Consider the following 23,056-nt stretch of genomic DNA (forward strand, 5'->3'; position numbering starts at 1 on the left):
GCCAGCTTCTCCTTTCAGGGTCCCAGGAACTGGATGGACACCACAGGGCAGAATAGGAGTCTCTCCAGAGACTCCATGTGCTGGCAGAGAGACGTCTTTGCTGTCCCTGAGACTTCAAACAACAGGAGGCAATCTCTAAATCAAGCCCTTGGAGATTTATTCTCAAGATAGAAGGCACACAAAGTCCAGTCTTTGCCCTCTTACTCTGGCAGAAGCAGCAACTGTAGGATAGCTCCACAAAGCACAGTCACAGGTAGGGCAGCTCTTCTTCCTCAGCTCTACTCCAGGCAGAGGTTCCTCTTGTTTCCAGAAGTGTTCTAAAGTCTGTGGTTTTGGGTGCCCTTCTTATACCCAATTTATCCTTTGAAGTAAGCCTACTTCAAAGTAAAGTCTCTTTTGAATGTGAAATCCTGCCTTGCCGAGGCCAGGCCCCAGAAACTCACCAGGGCATTGGAGAATGCATTGTGTGAGGGCAGTCACAGCCCTTTCAGGTGTGAGTGACCACTCCTTCCCTCCCCTCCTAGCACAGATGACTCATCAGGATATGCAGGCTACACCCCAGCTCCCTTTGTGTCACTGTCTAGTGTGAGGTGCAACCAGCCCAACTGTCAAACTGACCCAGACAGGGAATCCACAAACAGGCAGAGTCACAGAAATGGTATAAGCAAGAAAATGCTCACTTTCTAAAAGTGGCATTTTCAAACACACAATCTTAAAACCAACTTTACTAAAAGATGTATTTTTAAATTGTGAGCTCAGAGACCCAAAACTGCACATGTCCATCCACTCCCAAAGGGAATCTACACTTTAATCAGATTTAAAGGTATCCCCCATGTTAACCTATGAGAGGGACAGGCCTTGCAACAGTGAAACACTAATTTAGCAATATTTCACTGTCAGGACATATAAAACACATTACTATGGGGGTGATTCTAACTTTGGCGGGCGGCGGAGGCCGCCCGCCAAAGTTCCCCCAACAGAATACCGCTACGCGGTCAGAAGACCGCCGCGGTTATTCTGTGTTTCCCGCTGGGCTGGCGGGCGACCGCCAGAAGGCCGCCCGCCAGCCCAGCGGGAAACCCCTTCCCACGAGGAAGCCGGCTCCGAATGGAGCCGGCGGAGTGGGAAGGGTGCGACGGGTGCAGTAGCACCCGTCGCAATTTTCAGTGTCTGCATGGCAGACACTGAAAATCTTTTAGGGGCCCTCTTATGGGGGCCCCTGCAGTGCCCATGCCATTGGCATGGGCACTGCAGGGGCCCCCAGGGGCCCCACGACACCCCTCACTGCCATCCTGTTCCTGGCGGTCAAAACCGCCAGGAACAGGATGGCGGTGAGGGGGTCGGAATCCCCATGGCAGCGCAGCAAGCTGCGCCGCCATGGAGGATTCCTCAGGGCAGCGGAAAACTGGCGGGAGACCGCCGGTTTTCCGTTTCTGGCCGCGGCCATACCGCTGCGGTCAGAATGCCCTTGGGAGCACCGCCAGCCTGTTGGCGGCGCTCCCGCGGTTGTTGACCCTGGCGGTAAATGACCGCCAGGGTCAGAATGACCCCCTATATGTCCTACCTTAACCATACACTGCACCCTGCCCTTGGGGCTACCTAGGGCCTATCTTAGGGGTGTCTGACTTATAAGAAAAGGGAAGGTTTTGGCCTGGCAAGTGGGTACAGTTGGCAAGTCAAATTCACAGTTAAAACTGCACACACAGACACCGCAGTGGCAGGTCTGAGACATGATTACAGAGCTACTTATGTGGGTGGCACAACCAGTGCTGCAGGCCCACTAGTCGCATTTGATTTACAGGCCCTAGGCACCTCTAGTGCACTGTACTAGGGACTTACTAATAAATCAAATATGCCAATCATGGATAAGCCAATTACATACACATTTTGTAAAGGAGCACTTGCACTTTGGCACTGATTAGCAGTGTTAAGTGCCCAGAGTAACAGAAACAGCAAAATCAGAGTCCAGCACACACCAACAACCTGGGAAACAGAGGCAAAAAGTTAAGGGAGACCACACCAAGGATGAAAAGTCTAACAGTTACCATCTCAATCGCCACAGTCTATTGGCACAATGACAAGTGAGGGTGGAGCAGAGAGCAAAAATAGCCCTTACCCCAGTTAGAGAGTATGAGGAAGGCATATTACATACAGCCCAATGCCATGTGTGAAACATGGAACCAATGTTGACTCAAAAGACAGAAACAGCTTGCACTTGCTTGTTTAGAGATTTGTGTTCACCATTATGTGACTGCATTTAAAACTCCGAGCATGAAAAGTGAAGGTGGATTAAAAGCTTAGATTGTCTAAAGGTGTCACACATTAGATAGGGTTACATGGCAGTGATAAAAACTCTCAACTAGGAATTTTTGGCAGAAAAATAAGTTGGCTTTGTTAACTTCTTAACTGCCCCAACATGAAACAGCAAGAGATATAGGTGCATGCATATGAAAGATCTGGGGCTCTTCCATAATCGACATGGGGCAGGCTCAAGGACCAGACCCACTTTTTCGGCAGTCGTGCAGGGCGTTCATACTTCTGCCTTCCTTAGCGCATCATGTGTACTCACCTTTGGAGTGGGTTCTAACCACTCCAGGAAGAGGACAGCAAGTTTGGAGGGCCTAGGAGGAGATGCGCCTGAAGCACTAAACCATAGGGAGTGCAGAGGGCAGGAAAGTGGCTAGATTACTGTCCAGTAAAGCAAAAGGGGTTTCTATTGTGCGATGGAGGATAGTTTAATATGTAGCCCCCAAATGGCATATCCATTTCATGAAGTTATCAAGGTGAAGGCACATGGACAATGCTGTACAGAGACTCCTCACCTCCCAGTGTCAGAAGCTGTTGCTGATACAGACATAACTTTGCCTCTTCAGCAGCTGCCATGGTTTCCTGAAGAGCTACAGGCATAAAAGTCGAGACTGCCAGAGCAAATTTATATATAGATGAGCTGCCTACTAAAATGAAACAGAAGTGATACAGACTCTGCCAACTCTGTGCAAAAACAAAGCTACTGAGGTGACGCCACCAAAAAGAATGATAATATAAGATACTTAAACAAGTAACATTCCAATTTGAGGAAGAACTATGACAAGGTCCAAGATGAGATGAAATCAGTCACAATTCCTCAATCTACTTTTTCGTCCCCAGAGACAGGCTTTCTGGCAACGGACACTGATTTGTGTTTGCTTTTTTTAATGTTTTTAGGAGTGTGAAGTTGAAGAAGATTATATGTGTCGTTTATGGCAGAAACAGCATGATCCAAATATCAAGAAGTGATGAAATCCAAATGCCAAGAGCACCAACAAAAGAGGATCAGATACACCAAATTGGCCAATTAAAAACACCCATAGATGAGAACAATAATGGGTAGTAAGGGTGAGAATTGGCCGCACTCAAGGCGAATGTACATAAGAATTGTAAGTCTGGGAAACAGGACGTGGTGCAAGTGATCAGATGCCCTACTACCCTTGGGCAACAATAATGTGTAGGGTTAATACACAAATAATAGCATACAAAAGAGATCACAGCACACAATATACAATGGTCAAACATAAACGGGTTTGAACATTTTTTGTCGTTATGTAGTAGGTAGAATGAAACAATCAAACATATCGGTATTCAAGTCTTGTCTTCAGGGAAAAGTTCATTTATTCAAAGCGAAGTAGCGTTCAGTAAGACAGAAAGCATCTTTCCAAAACAGCCAACACGTGTTTCGTCACACCAGTGACTTTTTCAAGGCCGAAGATTAACGAAAAGGTTAATATCCATCTAGAACAAACAAAAGAACTAACATTTGCAAAGCCAATAGGTTTTGGATTGGCTTTGTCAATGTGCCTTTTTTCATGGTGTCAGCAAAACAATATTATTAGGGAAGCTGCTTGTTCTCATCAAATTAAAAAACATATATTGAATAAAAGCAAGCATAGTTTTTGATGTCAAAAAGCACACGTTGCCATAGTAGCACCTGACACTTCAGGGTATGGCTTTGTGTGTCGATGTGCTCTTGTTAACCCCTTGGGTGTCAAGAATGTAATGGTAATATCCAGTGGCATGGCGTTTGCCACGGATGTAACCAGTACGTCCTGGCACCGGCCCTCAGGGGAAGAGCTAGCACTCCCCCCCAAGGGCCTCCCATCCCTGGGCAGGGATGGAAGGGGAACACGCTTCCCCTACCACCTCTAATACCCCCAGTGACGTCTGATGACGTCAGCGCGCGATTGCTTTTCCTTTCCTTTCATGTCTCTCTGATTATTACTGCTGCTCAATCGCATAGCGATTGTGCTGAAGGAATGCCCATGAGACACCAGGGAGGTTTTTTAATATATAAGCAAGGAAGGGAAACAACACCTTGGGCAAGGGTCGCTGTCCTGGGGGCATTTGTTTAAGGCCTTTTCTGCCCCCCTGTAGGGGCAGATCGGCCTACTTTAGTTAAGCCGATCTGCCCCAGAGGGGGGCAGAAGCCATTAGGCACCAGGGATAATTTTTTTTATTTTATTTTTTACAGGTGGGGAGCAATGACTTAGGCAAGGGTCGCTCCCATGGGGACAAATTTATTTTAGGTCATTTCTGCCCCCCTTGTGGGCAGATTGGCCTATTTTTATTAGGCAAATCTGTCCCCAAGGGGGGCAGAAACCACTAGACACCATTTTTTTAAATGCCTATTTCACGCAAGGGGAGTGACCCCTTAGGCAAAGGTTGGTCCCCTGGAGGGGACATTTTTTTAAGTCCTTTTCTGCCCCCCTTGGGGGCTGATTAGCCTTTTGAATTAGGCTGATCTACCCTCCAGGGGGGCAAAACCACTAGGTACCAGGGATCTTTTTTTTAAAAAAAAATGTTTCCAGATGCGGAGCGGCCCCTTAGGCAAGGTCACTCCCCTGGGGGCAATTTTATTTTAAACCATTTCTGCCTACCTTGGGGGCAGATCAGCCTATTTCTATTAGGCCAATCTGCCCCCAAGGGGGGGGCAGGAACCGCTAGACACCAGGATTTTTTTTCTTTGCTATTTTATGTAAGGGGAGAGGCCTCTTGGGCAAGGGCCATCCCCCATGGGGACAAATTATTTTAGGCCATTTCCGCCCCAGTCTATTTCTATTAGGCCCATCTGGCAGAAACCACTTAAACACCAGGGCTTGGTGTGTGTGTGTTTTGTTTGGGGGTGGGCAGCCCATTGGGCAATTGTCGCTCTCCATGGGGGCACATTACTGTTGACCATTTCTGCCCCCCTTGGAGGCAGATCAGCCTATTTTTGTAAGGCCCATCTGCCCCCAAGGTGGTTGGGGGTGGCAGAAAGGCCACTAGACACCAGAGAAGAATTATTTTTTTTAATGAGGGTGGGAGTATGGCCATACACTCACTACAAATAAATGGGGAAAAAGTTGTTCTGCCTACCGGTGAGCAGATGTGGCAATTACCCCCAATTCACTCCCGGAGGGGTGGAGGGGAGCAGAAAGCCTACTAGATGCCAGGGAATTTTTAAAAATTTAAAATTGTGGGGTGGTGCCTAACAACCAGTATGGGCATGGTTATGCCCCATAACAGTCTTTCAGCTCTCCCCCCACACAATAAAATATCTTATCCTAATGGCAAGCAAGAGGACTTTTGATTATTTTGGGTTTTGATTTAAAATTTGGGCCATGAGAGCTTGTCTAATTCTCGAAATCGTCACACTTGGAATGGTGAGGGCTGCACATTTTGGGCTTTGGGATGCTGCCATCTAGAAAAATCTACAAGACGCAGACACAGCTGTAAAACTAAACATCTGGTTGAGTCCAGGGTGGTGAGCTTCACATGCACCCTGCACCATTTTCTTACCCACAATGCCCTGCAAACCTCCAACTTTGCTTGAAATCACACATTTCCCCCACATTTTTGTGATGGAACCTTCCGGAATTTGCAGGAATCCACAAAATTCCTATCACCCAGTATTGTTGCATCTATACCGAGAAACATTCTGCCCCACTTGTCAGCCTAAAAATGTTTTTTTCCAAACTGCCCTTTAGGACTCGCTTTGGTTCCCCCTCAATTTTGACATGTTTTTGGCTCTTCCCTGTCACTGGCACTTGGCTCACCTACACAAGTATCATTTTCATTAGGAGACTGAGGGGTACATTGGGTGGTAAGAAATTTGTGCCGGTGTAGTGATCCCACACAGAAATGTAGGGGAAATGTGATTTTTTAGCTAAATTTGAGGTTTGCTGAGGATTCTGGGTAAGAAAACACGGGGGGATCCACACATGTCACACCTCCCTGGACTCCCTCGGGTGTCTAGTTTGTTTTCAGAAATGTCTGGGTTTGGTATGTTTCCTTGGATGGCTGCTGAGCCCAGGAACAAAAATGCAGGTGCCCCCCCTTGCAAAAACAGGTAGTTTTGTAATTGATAATTTTGATGTGTCCATGTAGTGTTTTGGGGCATTTCCTGTTGCGGGGACTGGGCCTACTCACACAAGTGAGATACCATTTCTATCTGGAGATGCGGGGGAATGCTGGCTAGAAGGAAAGTTGTGGCTCCTCTCAGATTCTAGAACTTTCTATCACTGAAATGTGAGAAAAAGTGTTTTTTGCCAAATTTTGTGGTTTGCAAAGGATTCTGGGTAACAGAACCTGGTGAAAGCACCACAAGTTACCCCATCCTGGGTTCCCCTTGGTGTCTAGTTTTAAAAAAATGCACAGGTTTGGTAGGTTTTCCTAGGTGCCGGCTGAGCTAGAGACCAAAATCCACAGCTAGGCACTTACCAAAAAACATGTCAGTTTTCAATGTAAAGATTTGATGTGCCCATGTTGCGTTTTGGGCCATTTCCTGTCGCGGTCACTAGTCCTACCAACACAAGTGAGGTACCATTTTTATCATGAGACGTGAGGGAATGCTGGGTGGAAGGAAAGTTGTGGCTCCTCTCAGATTCTAGAACTTTCTATCACGGAAATGTGAGGGAAAGGGTTTTTTGCCAAATTTTGTGGTTTGCAAAGGATTCTGGGTAACAGAACCTGGTGAGAGCACCACATGTCACCCCTTCCTGGATTTCCCTAGGTGTTTAGTTTTCAAAATTGCACAGGTTTGCTAGGTTTCCTTAGGTGCCAGCTGAGTTAGAGGCCAAAATTCACAGCTAGGCACTTTCCAAAAAACGTATCAGATTTCAATTAAAAATGTGATGTGTCCATGTTGCGTTTCCTGTCGCGGGCAGTAGGCCTACCCACACAAGTAGGTACAATTTTTATTGTGAGACTTGGGGGAACACAGAATAGAAGAACAAGTGTTATTGCCCCTTGTCTTTCTCTACATTTTTTCCTTCCAAATTTAAGACAGTGTGTAAAAAAGAAGTCTATTTGAGAAATGCTCTGTAATTCACATGCTAGTATGGGGACACCCGAATTCAGAGATGTGCAAATAACTACTGCTTCTCAACACCTTATCTTGTGTCCATTTCAGAAATACAAATGTTTTCTTGATACCTATTTTTCACTCTTTATAATTTACCTAATGAATTGCTGTATACACAGTATTCAATGTAAACCCATTGCAAGGTGCAGCTAATTTATTGGCTCTGGGTGCCGAGGGTTCTTGATGAACCTACAAGCCCTGTATATCCCCACAACCAGAGTACTCCAACAGATGTAACGGTATATTGCTTTCAAAAATCTACCGCAGCTGGAGAAAGTTCTAGAAGAAAGCATCGTCAGAAATGGCTCTTTTTTCACCTTAATTTCAATATTTTTTTTATATTAGCTGTTACTTTTTGTAGGAAAACCTTGAAGGATCTAGAAAAATGACCCGTTGCTGAATTCAGAATTGTGTCTACTTTTCAGAAATGTTTAGCTGTCCAGGATCCAGCATTGGTTAAACACCCATTTCAGTCACTAACTGGAAGGAGGCTGAAAGCACAAAAAAGTAAAAATGTGGCATGTCCCAGAAAAAAATGACAAAATTGTGGTTTTCTGATTCCAGTCTGCCTGTTCCTGAAAGCTGGGAAGATGGTGATTTTAGCACCGCAAACCCTTTGTTGATGCGATTTTCAGGGGAACAAAACACATGCTTTCTTCTGCAGCACTTGTTTTCCAATTTGTCTGAAAAAAACGAAATTTTAGCTATATTTTGTCTAATTTTTTCGACTCCTCCAGGGGCACCCACAAACTCTGGGTACCTTTAGAATCCCTAGGATGTTGGAAAAAAGGTTGCAAAATTGGCGTGGATAGCTTATGTGGACAAAAGGTTATGAGGGCCTAAGTGCAAACTACCCCAAATAGCCAAAAAAGGCTTGGCACAGGAGGGGGAAAAAGCCTGGCAGTCCAGGGGTTAAAGAGCAAAATGCTGTCTCTCACAGCGAAGTCAGACAATGGCTGAAGGGGGCTGACTATGCTGTAGTGGGTATAAGGCAGATGTGAATGGCACAATAACAGACCACTGCATGAAGAAGGCGTCCTGAAAGCCTCTCTAAGTAAGTACTAAACATGCAACTTTAGCGAAATCAAAAGATTTTGGCTAACTCCAGACCTAAAAAAGTAATGTATCAATATTTTACTGACTAAGACTTAAAATATATACACCTCCTGATCTCATTCACAAATACAGAACCCTTGGTTCTTTCCCCTCAGGCCACGATTTCTCTTCTGAATTGGTCATATATCCTTTATTTATGACAGAAATTACAGTAAAATCCAAATGGCAATTTACACCATCAATTGCAACTCTTTTGACATTTTCTGTGAGGCTGTGACCACTGAATTACATATTTTTACAAGGCCAAGAATATGAAAGGCAATTATTATCCCAAAAATAAACCAAGATCTGACAATAGAAGACAGAGACAAAGGAGGGAACATAGGTTTTTAAACACTGAAAACTAAGTAAAGCAATGACATAACTATCAGACTTGCATCTTTACCAATGTTTAGATGAGGCCCCACACCATAACTTAAAAAAAAATCTTGAATTAAAAATAGACAAATGAGGAGCAGAAGATCCATAGATGAGAAACAATAATTATTTGTTGAAAACTCAACTGTAACTTCCAAAAATACACAAAAGAGGATTTGCTCTGCAGGCAGGCCAATAATTGCAAACTTCAACTTTGTCTGTTGGGTGCTAGCCCACAGTAATCTTCAAATCCAAAGTTTAGAAAATCAGATAGAAGAACACTATCCAAGTCACCAAATGCACTTTAGCAGCTAACCTGCCTTACTATCTTGATTCCAATAACATGACACTAGACATTCTAGGATGCAATCTGACATTTTAGAATGCAACCTAAAACACAACTTTGTTTCCTTCAACCAAAAGATCTACCTGCAAATTAGAGGTTTTGCAACTGGGGAAGCATATCCTCCATACTCTTACATGTTAATGGATAGCTTAGAGAAAGAGAGTCTTGCTATGGTATGACACCATTGCTAACTATGCCTCACTTGTGATTTTCTGGGATGATACATAGAATATATTTTCTTAATTTGGCAAGATTGCAAACTGCTGTTACAGTAATGCATCTCTGTAAGAAAGGGCATAATATTTTATGTGGTCAGAGAAGAAATGAAGAAGCAACACAATTCTGATTGGCAATACAGTATAGGTTTATATCAAATACAGTTGGCAGGTCAGATCAGCTCTGTATCTGAAACTGAACTCTAACTGCAACATAACAGACAGTGGGGGTTATTTTAACTTTGGAGGAGGTGTTAATCCGTCCCAAAAGTGACGGAAAAGTGACGGATTTACCACCAGCCGTATTACGAGTCCATTATATCCTATGGAACTCGTAATACGGCTGGTGGTATATCCGTCTCTTTACCGTCACTTTTGGGACGGATTAACACTCCTCCAAAGTTAGAATAACCCCCAGTGTCTTCTAAAGTCTCAAAATGACAATGGAGTCTTATTCACCAGCATGCATATTAAATGAAGTGCTTGCACTAGTACATTGTAATCTCTAATAATTACAGCAAGAAGCAAACGTTTTCTGCAAAACCATCTAACAACACGTCACAAAAATGTGACTGAAGTGCACCTGCTATTGATACCTTTTTAGTAGTAACCACAGTGATTTTAGTCTTGTGATCTAAAGCATATCAGCATTTCCCTTCCTATGCATCTCCTGCTCTGCAAGTGTAACCAAAAGACTTATCACGTTCCCTCGTATTGCTGTGATCCACATTCTTTCTCAGAAACATGTATTACAATGTGGCCTATGATTCATGCTGTGACATTCAATTTCTGCTAATTATATTTATCTACTACAACTCATGTCTGCCTTTCATCCAGGCCCTCTCTCTATTCTTGATCGCTATTCTGACATTGTAAGCAATTTGGTCTTGTGCTTGTCCTTGACCACATACAATTATGCACTTTTGTATGCTGATCCATGCATTAGCAAGAGTGGGCCTTCTCCCTTTTCTACATTTACTGTAGTAGTCCCACCACCAATGTTTCATGTTCAGTTTTTCTGGCTTTAAGACTCAATTCAACTGCTACATAGTAGCATAGTTCATGTGCTTTCCCCCTAAAATATGTAAAGTGCATTGGGTTTACATAATTGGCTTCTGTAACTTGCCTGTACGGCCATGGTAGATGACGAAAATAATGCACCAATGGCATAGAAATTAAATGTCCTATGTGACCTGCAGTGAGCAGTTATACCACCCACAGACTTGGCAAATATAAATGGCTGTCTGGAGCATCATTGATCTCTGGCTGGGCTGCAATTTAAAATCACTGGAGTGACACATGAAAAGAAAAGATGTCTTTGCTATGTAGTAAATCCTATTTCTATGTATAAGTAAGTTACCACAAAAATGTGCCTAGTTAAGCCCAAAGAGATCGGTGCTTAACATCTATACAAGCACTGGCAAATTTAATAGGTCTCGGCAGTAAATGCAGAGCTACTGACTTTGCCAATACTTTCTTGTAATGCCATTAGTTTATGTCAAAATGTCCACCAGTGAGTCGTACCACATGAGTTTTAACAAAGTGCAATACTTGCCAACACACATATGGACACATGGGTGGCCAATTTTGAAACAGGATCTGTAGTGAGAAAAAACATTCCCAGATGGCCACCGATGTGGATCCATGCTTGCCCATGAGCTGTGATGCACCAGTGGCAATTTTGTAATATCTAATTTATCATTGCAGCAAGGCTGAAGACCATCCTCGAATAGAAATTTAAGTAAAACAAGAGAGAAGTCGGCAGCGGCAAAAGTTTAACATACACTCTGGCAGCACTTTCCAGCTGCAAGGCTTTTGTTTTCTTTTTTTTAAAACAAATTAGGATAGGTCGTGAGATGGAAAGCGGGAGTAGGTAGCAGCATGGAACAATGTTTGGGCAGGTGGGTAGGGAAGGTGCAGCTTATCAATTGAATCAAAGTTTTAGTACCTTTAGTGGAAATATAATTTCATAAAAATGTTCTTTGAGCTTCCACAACTAAAACTGGTTAAGAACCAATTTTGCCACCCATCTCACCTCCAGAGTCCAATACACATTCCTGGTAGGAGTTAATGACCTCGTTCCCCAGAGGACAATAACCTGGTCTCTGGATCCAGGAAGGCAGGGTGTGGTTACAACTGGTTACATAGTAGAGGATAGCCATGTTTGAGGAGTTCAATTACAGTTAACAGAATACAGCATGTTAACTCTTTTGAGGCTGAAATAATCTGCTCCCAATCATTTGCCGGGCTTGACAGAGGACGGATACCTCCTTTAAATAGAAGAGTAATGTAAGGAGAACTAGAGAACCTTCTGATGGAAGCAGGGGTGAGGAATTTTGGATTTAGTGTTTCTGTTTTTTTGTCACAGTAAAGTGAAAATAAAGTGAAGACAGAGTGCTGCATAAAGAGATGGGCAGGAAAGTATATATTTGCATAGGAAAAAGTCACCTAACTGCCTTTTCCCTCAGAATTTTCTTGGACCTGGGAAGGCTACAATAGAAGAAGAAGACCATTCTGGAGAAAAGAAGGCTCAAGGACTCCTAACTCCTGCTGGCACCCAGGAACTGGACTTACCTTTTAGGGGTCTGGTGGCTGACTTCCAGTTTGTCTCCTTCAGGGAGAAAGGACTGTTGCTAGACACCTGCCCTGAGGCCATGAAGACTGTAGGAGTGACCAGGAAGAATTTTGCCAACAGTTGGAGTAAAGTGAAAGTTAGTCATTTTTACTATTTGTGGAGGCCCACTGAAAGGTGCTGAAACTTGCCTAGGGAGGTTGTGCCCTTCCTTGGCAAGGAAAACATGTTTTTGACTCTGAGCTTTTTGCACTCTGAAAACATATTGTGACAGTGTTGTAAAGGACTCTGGCTTCCAGCCCTAACAAGCTTCAGCGTCCAGCATTGCCACGTTGGAAAGTTTTGAGAGTCAAAATGTAATTAAATATTAACGTTAATCCAATGACCAGGGCAAGGCATCAAGTCAATACGAGGAACAAAACAAAATAAGTGACAATTAAATACAAGTTAGTCCTGTTCAGAGGGATTTGATGGCAAAAATTTCGGCTTCATCGAAGCCAACCTCATATCTGATTTTGATGGAATATCCTGGCTTTAGCTTAGAACTTGTCCTGGTGGAGGATTCTGACTTCCAAAAAGTATACAGAATTGTTTGACCGGAACATAATGCTTAGTATATCTAACCTTGGCTCCATTTTTGTTGGCCATTGAAAGGGTATGAGGCTGGTAACTTCTCCTACGAGCCTGAGCAATGTGCCCCATGCCCTTTGAATTTTAGCTGTAACAATGAACTGTGTGTAATAAGTGGTGAAGGTTTTTTTTGTTCAAGTTGTAGTGCTATTTTTTGTTATAGGTTCACTTTTCCACAAGTCTTTTTATTTGTTTAATTGATGCTGCTTATATAGGCAAACCTCACTTTAAGGGATGGGAAAAAAGCTTCAGTTTGTACGTACCAGTGAGTGCAGCTTACAGAAGTGCAGGTAATCTTTTAGGAAGTTTCATTGAAAATGCACAGTTGCAAATAGACGATGCGTGCACATTAACACTAAACAAGGGAATGAGAAGGGAATAAAGAGGTGATCTCAGACAATAATCACAGCTGATGGGTATCCGTAGGATCATGAAGACTGAGTCCATTGGCTTGTGGTGTGTACCACTGTCCCAGTGTCTTATTTTGGTCTAGTGTGTAGACATGTACACGTATACTTTTTTCTTGAATTGTGAACAGTCTCATACAGACACCTCCCCAAATTAAAATACAGGGCAGCATTAATTTCTGGGTCAAATCATACCTCTCTTCACTTGTAATGAAACTGTAAGCAAATTGAAATTGTAAAATGGAAGTCCCCTTAATTCTTCGTGGAAGACTTAAACTTATAATGTATGACGTGACTTGACCAGTTTATTTCTGCTCATGTTTTTGTGTTTCAGTGTAAAACATTTTACAACAAATTCCTTGCAGACAATCATAATGCCTATTTTTGTATGGAGGAGACCTGCTGTCATAAAGCACCATGTATGCCTGGAGATGCAGTGTTCAGAAGAGAATATGAATCTAATTATCGGTAGAATCTGCTGTGCTATTAAATTACAAGGACAGCACCGTGGTTGTAAGATAATCTAGTTGACATGTACTCTTGGAAATAAATCAAACATGAATATTATGCAATACTCTCTTTCTAATTAGATTTCTCTGGCTTTAAGAAATGAGAGGCATTATGTTTGTCATTTCCCCGACTGTAGAGGAGGAAATATATCATATGTTTCCTTGTAAAGCACACTGTTGCTACTAGTGTAGAGTCTGAGTGCTCTGGCTGTGTCTGGTCAGTTTCAAGCTGGAGAGCGCACAGGTGTTTTAGAGAATATAACTGGAGAGGAGCCTTGAGGGGAATGTGCATGTGGTCTGAGAGTCCAAGGGGCGGTAAGAATGTGTGACAGCACACCTCAAGCTATGCATAGGTCATCTTGAGTGCTGAAAGGGAGTGAGAGAGCAAGAAGTTGTCTCTTATGTACCTTCAGTTGGTGCACTGCTATGGGTTTCTGGGGGTGTCCTATTAAAGGTTGAGTTGAATTCCCTCTGGCATACTAGAGTTTACAGTATAATTAGCTTGGTTTAGTATTGGGGTTGAGTCTCTACATTGATGGATGCATTGTTAAATTATTTACCGGGCACTGGGGCAGGTGTAGGTCACACTGGTAAGCTAAAGGAGATCTCTGGTCAAAAGTTGCCTGTGTATAACGGTTTATTGAGTGGCTTCAAGCATGTACCAGGTGATATAGTCCACACTTTGCAGTTTTACAGGAATTATACACAGCAGCAAAGGAGGTGGGGCATCTTCCTGTGACTGCAAGGGGTGCTCTTGTGATTCCTCTGATTAAACCGGGTCGACCTCCTTGTGGCATGCGGGCATACCATGCACTCTCCATGCTGAACATGGATAACAAACTCCTGAGCAGGGTTCTCGCCTCACGTCTCCTCCCCATATGGCTGCCCTCATACACTCAGACCAGAACGGGTTTATCCCAGCTAGGAATACAGCTCTGAATGTATGTAGATTACTCTCCTTAATGGATACTGTGAGCACTGAAGATGGTCATGCTGTGGTGATCTCTATAGATATTGAGAAGGCATTTGATAGTCATCAGTGGGGCTCTCTCTATTAGGTACTTGATAGGATGGGACTAGGGAGGGGCTTTATCCAATGGACCAGGCTTCTGTATGCATGTGTTCGAGCTGGCAGGGTGATCTCCCAGTCATATGTGGTGAGGTGAGGTGAGGAAGTAGGCAGGGCTGACTCCTTTCTTTATTATTCATTATAGCAGCCACGCCCCTAGCCTGTAGAGCGAGATTGGGGGTGGCGTATAGAGGACTGACCCGGGGTAATATACCATAACCTTACATGTGGGTGACATATTGTTATTTCTTGCCAATGCTAGGAAGGGCACACCTGGAGCGGTCACACTCATAAAAGAATCTGGTGCTCTTTCGGGCCCGCCGGTCAACTGGCAAAAGACCCGCTGACCCCTCGCATGTAACAACCACCTGAACTGCACGAGCTGACTTGGGAGGATTCTTGCATAAAATACCTTGGTGTGAATATATATCACAATGTTAAGGACATCATAGATGGAAAAACTGGGGCGGCGGTTAGGTTATTCTGCACCTGGGTTGCCTTCTGGAGCACCCTCCCCATCTCGGTGGCTGGTAGGACCGCAGTTGCTAAAATGATAGTACTTCCACGATTGCTGTATTTCTTCACGACACTGCCTGTACTGATTCCACGCAGCACCTTCAAGGAGCTGGACTCACTACTTTTGGGGTTGGTTTGGGGCAGGGGGAGATAACGGGTGGCTCTGAATAAACTGCACCGACCCACCTCAAATGCGGTCTTGCAGCTCCTGACTTTAAGATGTACTACATGGCAGCCCGACTTCTGTGGCTCAACAAGTGGATATATGCTCGACTGCAGGCGAGGGGGGAGGAACTTGCGGAAACAACTGCATTACATGTAGAGCTCTATCTACTTATGTTCCCGAGGTGACTGGTGACAGAGGAGGATCTGGAAATGCAGACTATCCAATGCTGCTGGCAGCACTGCCTACAGTGTACGAATGCCCCAGACCCTACACACCAGAGTTACCCCTGCAATACCTGAAGGTGTTAAATAAGGTGGGGCACTGGTGGACTGGCTACTTGGCCTGAGAAAGGAATCTCAAGGCTGGGGGACCTGTTCTGAGATGGAGAACTGCTGCCCTTCGAGGAACTATCACAAACATTTAATTGATTTACTCCAATGTCAATTTCTCACATACCATGCAAAGCACGAACCCTGTAGAACCATTGGGGTGATAGGCCAGCGGAACCCTTGACCCATAACAGCAGTCATATCCTTTGCACAACATTTGGGAAAACTAGAGCTGCCACTATTCTATACCAAGCCACATGAGCAAATATTAATATGCCACTAGATACACTGAAACACAGCTGAGAGAAGGATATGGCCAGCCAGAGACTTGACCAGCAGTGGCCTTCCATCCTTACCAGTACGTATACAGCCTCCCACAATGTCCAATTTAAGCTTATCAACTATTATTTCTTGCACAGAGCCTTTCTTACACCAAGCAAAATCAAGCAAATATTTGGTGCAAGAGATGTGCATTGCCCCCAATGTGGGGATGGAGGGTCTGAGATGTTCCACATGGTGTGGGACGGTCCTGAGCTGTGAGATTATTGGAAAGATGTTCTTGACTGTGTGAATGAAGTTACTGAAAGATTGATACACTGTACCCCCTTGTGTGTTTGCTGGGTGGATTTCCCCGTCCACATACATTTTCTACTCGATTTGTTGACTTAGCCTTGGTGTTAGCCAAGCGGGAAATTACTATGCGCTGGAAAGTAAACTCAGCACCTCAGCTACATAACTAGAGAAATGCTTTGTTGCAATGGGATGACTGTGAGGGCAGAGTACTATTTCAGGAAGTGAGGGGAGGGCGTTGCACGACTGACAAGGCCAGGGCTTGAGAAGACCTATTGGCTTGCCTGAAGGCGCCGGCTGCTGACTCCCCTGACAGTTCCATATCGATTGCTGTAAGTGCTGGGGAAGCTTGAACGCTATGTCTTGAGCTAGGAGGGTTGATATGGCTAGTAAACCTGATGGAACTATGTTGCACGGTGTGTTACCACCTTTAGGAGTTGGCTGGTCAATTAGGGAAATCGGAGATGTTTAGGAGGCGGGAGAAAGGGTGGTGGATGGGGATATGGTTGAGGATGTCAAGTTGTAAGCGGGGAAGCTGTTGGTCCTGTCTTGCACTGAAAATGTCCTAAATGTCAGTTAAGTAAATGAGTGGTGCTTGTTCTGTATTGCTGCAGATGAATAAATGCAATAAAAATTGTGTTTAAAACAAAAGTTGCAGTTTTAGTTTGTATGGCTAGGGAAAGCAGTGGATGTGAGGTTAAATTACTCCACAAGCATAAGTTCTTGGTCAGAGATACAAATGGTCAAATATGACTAAGTGCGATCCTTTTTGCTGTGCTCACCTCCTTCAGTTCCCACTACCAAGAAGGCTTGAGCTAATATTACATATTTTTCCTATGTTTCCTCTAGGCTCTAAAACAAGATCTTGTCCCATTTGTTTTCTATTTTCCTTAAAAACCTCAACTCTTGGCTAGTTACTCAGTCTATCAAGGTATAGTTACATCCATCTTAGCTCCTACGTAGCACAATGGAATCCCGGGCTGATGCATCTGGGTGAACATAGAGACAAAGATTAAAAACATATGGAAGTGAGTACAGAACATCTGCACCAATGGGTGTGGTTTGTTACACACGAGCTGGCAGAACAAAATTTATTTTGAGGCCAGTAGTACTGAGGATCTTACAGTAGAGCCAATGGAAAACAAAGTAGAATCAATAATATCAGCTGCATATCAATAGGTTCCAATTGTTCTTTCAAAGTAAGCAATGGATGCAGCAGAAAAGGAGGTCTTTGCAAGAAATCTGTTTCAATGAAGTGTAAATATTGGATCTGGCCACATTGCACCAAATCCAATCAATATAATTTCCAGGGGCTACTTTACTGCCAAGGTCACAAGATTCAGCACCAGAGTTATCATCTGTTGTGGCATTTTGGAGTGCAAGGTCTAATAATTTACAGTTTGTATAAAAAAAAAGAGTCGACCTATGCAAGACTTATGGACTCTTTGGAATATCAATTTTATGCATGGATTTTGATATGATGATCCACCTATGCCAATAGCCACAACATTTTTCCCTATTGAAGACCAGTCTTATGACACTGGTGGCCAGTGATGCAATGTGTAAAAGAGATTTAACTGGCTACAGGAGTCAGTGGGTCACTTGCATGCCTGGTGCTGTATGACCTCCAGAATAAATATTGCGGAAGTGTTCTAAATTTGTGACCGTCTACTCAGGAGGCAGTTATTTGAACAGACATGAAACCATGGGGAAAGTTATGTCTTGACAGCACAAGCATATTGGTTGGTTGTGTTCACTGGCCGGATTCAAATGAAGGCAGAATCAATCTCCAGAAGTTAGAACATATAAGAAGAGAATTTGACTAATACATTGACCAGTGGTTTCGGTCCCTTGTGACTTCTGGATTTGCAATGCTGCTTGTGGAAGAGAGAGTTTTGGCCCATTTTACAGGCTACTGTAGGAAGGGTTGGTCTGCAGTCTAAACCTCGCAGGGTAGAATTTCCATTTTGATGGTGTTGTGTCTCAGGTAGTTCAGACCCTTTCACCTTTCATTTGCCAGTAAAGTAAGGAAAGTTTGCAGTGGTTTATGGATAATGCTTTCTCCACTTCTAGAATAGTTTGTTGGTTGTTGGAAATGCTACGATGCATGGCACCAAAGGACTTGTTTAGGTTGAGCAGTGGGCTAAACATAATGGTTGCTATCAGACTGCCTTGCAGTACAGGTGAATGAATCTTAAAGTATAGGGCCAACTATAGGGCCAACAATTTCGAGAAAGAATGTGCTCTGTACTGAACCTGAGAGAAAGGAAGCAATACATGTAAAGAATCTGCCTTAAATACCCATTTTGTGCAGCATACAAAGTAGAAAGGGGTGGTGAATAGTGTTGAACCCTACTAAGGCATCTATAATGTGTATGCAGCAGCCTTAGTCCCATTGGTGGTTGTTGTTGGGTTGTCTAAGAGGGTAATGGGGTTTGTCTCCAGTTCCAATTAGAAGACAGAAGACAGATTAGGAGTAGTAGCTTGATAATCCTTAGTTTGGGCAGTAGGATCATTTGCCACCAGGGTATGTTCCATTCTTCCATCATCAGTCCAAGTATCAGTTCAAGGCTTTAATTTTGGCACAGTCTTCCAGGAGAGAGTTCATCCTTGAAGGAAATTAAGGGGTTGATGGTCTCAGTGAGACCAGCCATTGGTCAATATGCTTTATAGCGTAAGGTTAGGCAGGAGAGAAAATTGGGTGGGAAAGTTTTAGCTCTCAATGTGGCCTCCAGATCTGTTTAGGATAAATCCTACTAAGGTCAGAGGTGCATCATGGTTATCTTCTAGCTAACTGGCTTGTCTTAGGTGGTGTAAGTAACACAGACAAGACATGCATTATGATTACTCTAAGGAAGTTGTTACTGAGCAATAATTGTTTTAAATTGTCGGTTTCTGCAGCTTGATGGGGAACAGGCTGTAGCTTTAGACCCCAGAATATTGAACTTATTTTTTTCAATGCTCACAGATTTTCACAGACATACTGTCACCTCCTTTATTCTCTGCTCATGACTTGACCACTTCAGTGGGCTCCATTTCAAGACTCCCTGCTATATATTTTGAGTCCTCTGCAATATGTTTGAAATGTGACTGCAAAAGATGACCCTCAACTGATCTCCAGGATCTACAAAATCTTACTACCAAATACCTCTCTGATCAGGAGCAAAGTCCAGTCTAAATGGGAAGAGGAAATGGGCCAACACTTTACCGACAAACAATGAGCCCTTATAATTCACAACACATGCAGGGGTATCACTTATGCACAGAGACGGAGAACATCTGTGAAAATTCTCTTTAGGTGGAATAGTAATAAGTCTGTGAGGTGCTGGAGGGGGTGTAGTCAAACGGGAACAATTGGACATATACTATAGAGTTGCCCATATATGCAGTGCTATTTGGAGGCAATCCTAGAAGCGTAGAATTCAGAATGGGTGGTAAACTGCTGAGTACCCCAGAAGGAATACTATTGCCTTGGATTTCAGATGTAGTATGAGCACCACAGAAATAGGCTAAATCAAAGGCAAACATGCTCCTCATGTCAGCCCAACATACAATTTGCTAAGGGGGCATGCTTTTTATTTTCCATATCAATAACTGATACAGCAGAGTCCGGTTCCAATCGGGTTGGAAAAATATTTCATGAGAGACTGTGGTTATAAAATACTTTTTCTGCAGAGTGGGGCCACTTCTTGAAGACTTGGCAAAAGACTGCAGGGAGATGTCCTGCCCAAGAACACTGCATGCTCTGCAGATTCCTCTGTTGGACTTGAGATCAGAGATATGAGCCATGGAGGACGAGAGAACACTCTCAAGCAGGGTCCGGACCCTCATTATGGGGACGGAGCATCGCCCCACTGCTGAAAGGCAGTAGAAAGCAGAAAAATTAAATGATAATAAAACTATTTTATTATCATTTTATTTTTAACTTAGCCAGTTTTCCGAGTCTATGGCGGGGTGGGGCCATCCGCTGCATCAGCAGCAGGGAGGCGGAGTGGTAAGTGCACTGTAAGTGCACATGCCGCTATGACCATGCCGGCCAAACTGACATGCACACTTAGAACTTTCCACCAGAGCTGTGTTGCACAGCTGGGTGGGGAACGAGTGCAAGCTCCCAGTCCCTAACTGAGAGGCATTTCAGCCCGCTCAGACCAATCCCGACAAGAAGTATCTGGATTGGGTGCGGACTGGAGCTGAGAAGCACCGAGGGGGCAGGAGCAGAGGAACACTGAGGCGGCATCCGGCAGCGTCAGGAGAGCGTTTTTTTTTTTATTTCCCCCCCACCTTCCCCCACTCCACACGCTGCCCCATCAAGTGTTATCGGAAAAAGCCACCACTGCCCACTGCTTTCAATTTGTGGAAAGATGGAACACTGTGGACTTCATTCCAAATCACCTCTCTGTGTTTTAGTACAATTTGATCAGCGAAATATCCAAAAGGACATTTGTTTTAAATTGCCTGTGTAACACAAGGACTTTTTCAAGATAAGCTCTCAATTCCACATGGTGTAGCTGGCATAGGGAACCCACTGCCAAAACTTTTGTGCAAAACTGTACGAAATTTTAAGCAAGCATTAGTAAAGATAGAGGTAGTTCTCCTATTGCAGACTCATCGCAAACCTATAGCAGTGAGACAGGAATGCACTTTGTGATAGAAGAACACCAGAACAGTATATAAACACGTATTAATATTTCAAAAGACTCGGCCTAATACTTTAAGGTGAGAGTTCACAAAACAACGATGTAAAGCGAGGAATCAAGAAATGTTGCAGGATTACAGATATATGATTTTGTTAAAGGTAAACACAAAGAACCAGTGTGTACCGGATCAGAATAGCTAATCAATACTCGATAAATTATGAGAAATGCTCCCGGGGGTGAAAGAGCGGTGCCCTCTTAACCCCTTGTGATTTGCGCCTTTTGTGGTTTTCTAATTCAGTGAAAGTTCAGCTAATGTTATACTCAGAGCCGTAACAAAGGCTCCAGCAGCCCGCGGGGTGCGGGGTAGGGTGGGATGGATGAAGGGGATAGCCGAGCGCCCAGGGGCAACCTCAGTACAGTACACTGTGCACGGACAGTATGCCTCTGACTGAGTCCCCGAGGAGGGCGGCGTCAGGGGGGAGAGGGGTGCCCTCCATACACTTTGCACGGGGACCCTCACGTATCGTTACGCGACTGGTTATACTGCATCATTTCCATCCAATTTTCCTAAAAAAAAGTCTTGTGGGTGCACAACATGTTTCCAGGAAGGAAAGTTATCTTTAAATCCGATCTAGTTTTGAACAATGTCTAAGGAACAACTTTGATAAAAAGAAACACATTTTCATATACTTTCCTCAAATGTTTCCCCATGTGCTCTGCAGCATCATAAAATTTCGCAAAAGTCGCTGGCCTCCATACAAATATTGGTGGGTGGAAAGCTTGATTTTACCTCTGCTGCTGGAGGGCCTCTTTTGGGTGGCCAATCTTATACCCTTGTGTCACTATGACTCAGATTAAATTGTTTAGCACTGTATGAACATTGGAAGTCGTGTATTTTTTGTATTAGTTTTTGATTATAAAATCGCGTTTTTTTTTTTAAGGTACAGAGAAGCAGAGAAGAATTTTCATAATGTTTGGAGTAGATGTCCGTATGCAGAACATTCTGGCAGTGACGAAGCCGAAGAAGTCTCAGGAATACTGCACTACACCGCAAACCTCCTTGGTAAATTCCTTTTGCGATCCTCACCATAACAATCTCATGTCATTTGCATGTCTCTGTGTGTTGCCTCGTGTATTACTAACAGATGCATTGCAGTGTTGTCCGCCTCGGGATTCCTGTTAAAAAGTAGAACTTAGATGTCAAATTATGGACTGTATCAGTTGTAGAGGTAATTCGATTTCCTCGTGATATGATAATAAATTGTCTCATTTTATCAGCAAATTTAATCTGTGTGCTACGGCCACATAGATTTGTTTATATCTTCTATGTCTGAAGAAACTGCATTGTTTGACCTCCATGCTGATCTGCAGAGTACAGTGCTTAATTTCTTTTAAAAAAAACTTAAGTACCAAAACTCAAGGTACCCTTTCGGATGCAACTGCAGTTTCCAGCACACACTTTTCCTGGAAGTGCTGCAAAATGCCACTACCAATGGCCTGGACTTGGTGCCATTATTATAGTTTATTTTATTTTGAATTGTTAACCCAATATGCTCTGCTGAAAATGTTGCAACCATTGGCTGGACTGTCATAAAAAAGGGCTGGTGTTAAGAATTAAGTGCTGGTGCTGAGCAGATATAATACAATTTTCATAGCATTGTTAAAATTGGGAAAAGACAGGATGACCACTTAATGCACAGCCTCTTGTGAGTCGTGCCACTCTTTGTGCTCAACAATGGTGAATAAGATCAAATTGGTCTCAGTGGACCTGCATCTGACCTTTATGACCCTCATTAGGCAGGGGTGCAGCTTTGTCAGTAAGATTAGGGGGTGTGGGCTTCAGATTGTCCAGCAACCATGCTGGTTAAAATACATTACGAGAAGCAGAGTTGGAGGGCTGCTTTAGCAGCAGGAGGAAGTGAGAAGAGTGCAGATATTAATGATTACTTAAAACTCAATATTTTGTATAATACCCATTTTTGAGACCTTTAAAACAGAGATGTGAGGGCATGACCAAGATGGCATCCGAGCCAGAGTGAATTTTCCAAGCTCTGATGTCGCATGACAGAATCTGTCGGAGGTCTTGCCTCTCTGGCCCGCACACAGACCAGAAAGGCACCTCGGAGCACCGCTGAACACAGGGAGAGTGAGAAGAACAATGGTTTGGACGTCCCGGGTTCGTTTAGTGGACCGACTGAGAAGGTGCTTCACAACGCGCCTGAGCTCAAAGATTGTGGCTGCC

At 43.7% G+C, this 23,056-nt stretch overlaps 1 protein-coding gene across 1 annotated transcript in view; it reads left to right on the forward strand.

Annotated features, from left to right (window-relative positions):
* The window catches only part of GUCY1A2 (guanylate cyclase 1 soluble subunit alpha 2), a 1,233,955-nt gene that overhangs the window by 198,458 nt on the left and 1,012,441 nt on the right, over window positions 1–23,056 (forward strand). The window contains exon 3 of the mRNA XM_069203198.1: window positions 21,756–21,877. Coding sequence (XP_069059299.1) covers window positions 21,756–21,877 — 122 coding nt within the window. The remainder of the gene's footprint in view (window positions 1–21,755; window positions 21,878–23,056) is intronic.

Source organism: Pleurodeles waltl, chromosome 8 (genome assembly GCF_031143425.1).
Source record: "Pleurodeles waltl isolate 20211129_DDA chromosome 8, aPleWal1.hap1.20221129, whole genome shotgun sequence".
Taxonomy (NCBI): domain Eukaryota; kingdom Metazoa; phylum Chordata; class Amphibia; order Caudata; family Salamandridae; genus Pleurodeles; species Pleurodeles waltl.